This window comes from Hipposideros armiger, unplaced genomic scaffold (assembly GCF_001890085.2).
Source record: "Hipposideros armiger isolate ML-2016 unplaced genomic scaffold, ASM189008v1 scaffold_17, whole genome shotgun sequence".
Lineage (NCBI taxonomy): Eukaryota > Metazoa > Chordata > Mammalia > Chiroptera > Hipposideridae > Hipposideros > Hipposideros armiger.
Genome location: NW_017731367.1, coordinates 7,585,327 through 7,586,309, shown reverse-complemented (window position 1 = coordinate 7,586,309; position 983 = coordinate 7,585,327). Strand labels below are relative to the sequence as shown.

At 65.2% G+C, this 983-nt stretch overlaps 1 protein-coding gene across 1 annotated transcript in view; it reads left to right on the top strand.

The window, feature by feature from the left end:
• The window catches only part of KIF1A (kinesin family member 1A), an 88,331-nt gene that overhangs the window by 47,374 nt on the left and 39,974 nt on the right, over positions 1-983 (top strand). Inside the window, exons 21-22 of the mRNA XM_019628425.1 lie at positions 383-462; positions 738-844. Coding sequence (XP_019483970.1) covers positions 383-462; positions 738-844 — 187 coding nt within the window. The remainder of the gene's footprint in view (positions 1-382; positions 463-737; positions 845-983) is intronic.

The window sequence follows — 983 nt, the reverse complement described above, 5'->3', positions numbered from 1 at the left end:
CCCTCACTCCTGGGTGACCAGGACCTCAAAGGACACGGATACAGGGCCAGTGCTGGGACCGGCCTGCACCCTGCACGTCCATGGGTCCACCACAGCTCCAAGCGCCCCTCCCAGCTCCCTCTGACTGCCCAGGCCAAGCCCCCACCCAGCCTGCCACCTGGCTGTGCCCCCAAGACTCTGGGGTTCCTGTCAAAAGCATTTCCCCAGAGAACCTTTTCCTTCACATCTCCTGTCCTCCCTGCCAGGCCGGGAGGACACTGGGCCCCCCGTGAGGCCAGGCCCAGGGCTGGTGGTGGTCTGGTGCCGGGGAGACAGGTCAGGCAGGCAGCCAGTGTTGGGCCCCTGCTACCCCCAGGAGAGGTGACCCTTCTGTCTCCCTCAGACACCACATCTTGTCAACCTGAATGAGGACCCACTGATGTCCGAGTGTCTCCTCTACTACATCAAGGATGGGCTCACCAGGTGGGGGCTCACCAGGTGGGGGGCAGTGGTGGGGGTGGGGTCCCCATCTGCCCATGTGTGCTGGAAGCGATGCTGCCTGAGGCTGGTCTGTGGGGCTCTCCCAGGACCACTGTATGTGGGGGCGTCCTCTGTGCCCCACTCATATGCATCTTGGGCCTTTCCCATGAGAGCCTGGCTGGGTGTCTTTGGAGGCCTAGGGGGGTGGGCAGTGGGTGGCCTTGTGGGCACTCTGGGTGTGGCCATTGCTGACGGCGTCCCCCGCCTCCCTCCCGCAGAGTGGGCCGGGAGGATGCAGAGAGGCGGCAGGACATCGTCCTGAGTGGGCACTTCATCAAGGAGGAGCACTGCGTCTTCCGGAGCGACTCCCGGGGAGGCAGCGAAGGTACCGCCCCCTTCCCCCCTGCCCTGGTGCTGCTGACTGTCAGCCCCAGGCCAGTGCATCACCTCCCAGCTCCCTAGTCAGTCCTGGGAACCACCCCTCCCCTTAGAAAGGAGCGTTGGTGGCTGGGCTGGGGACGGGT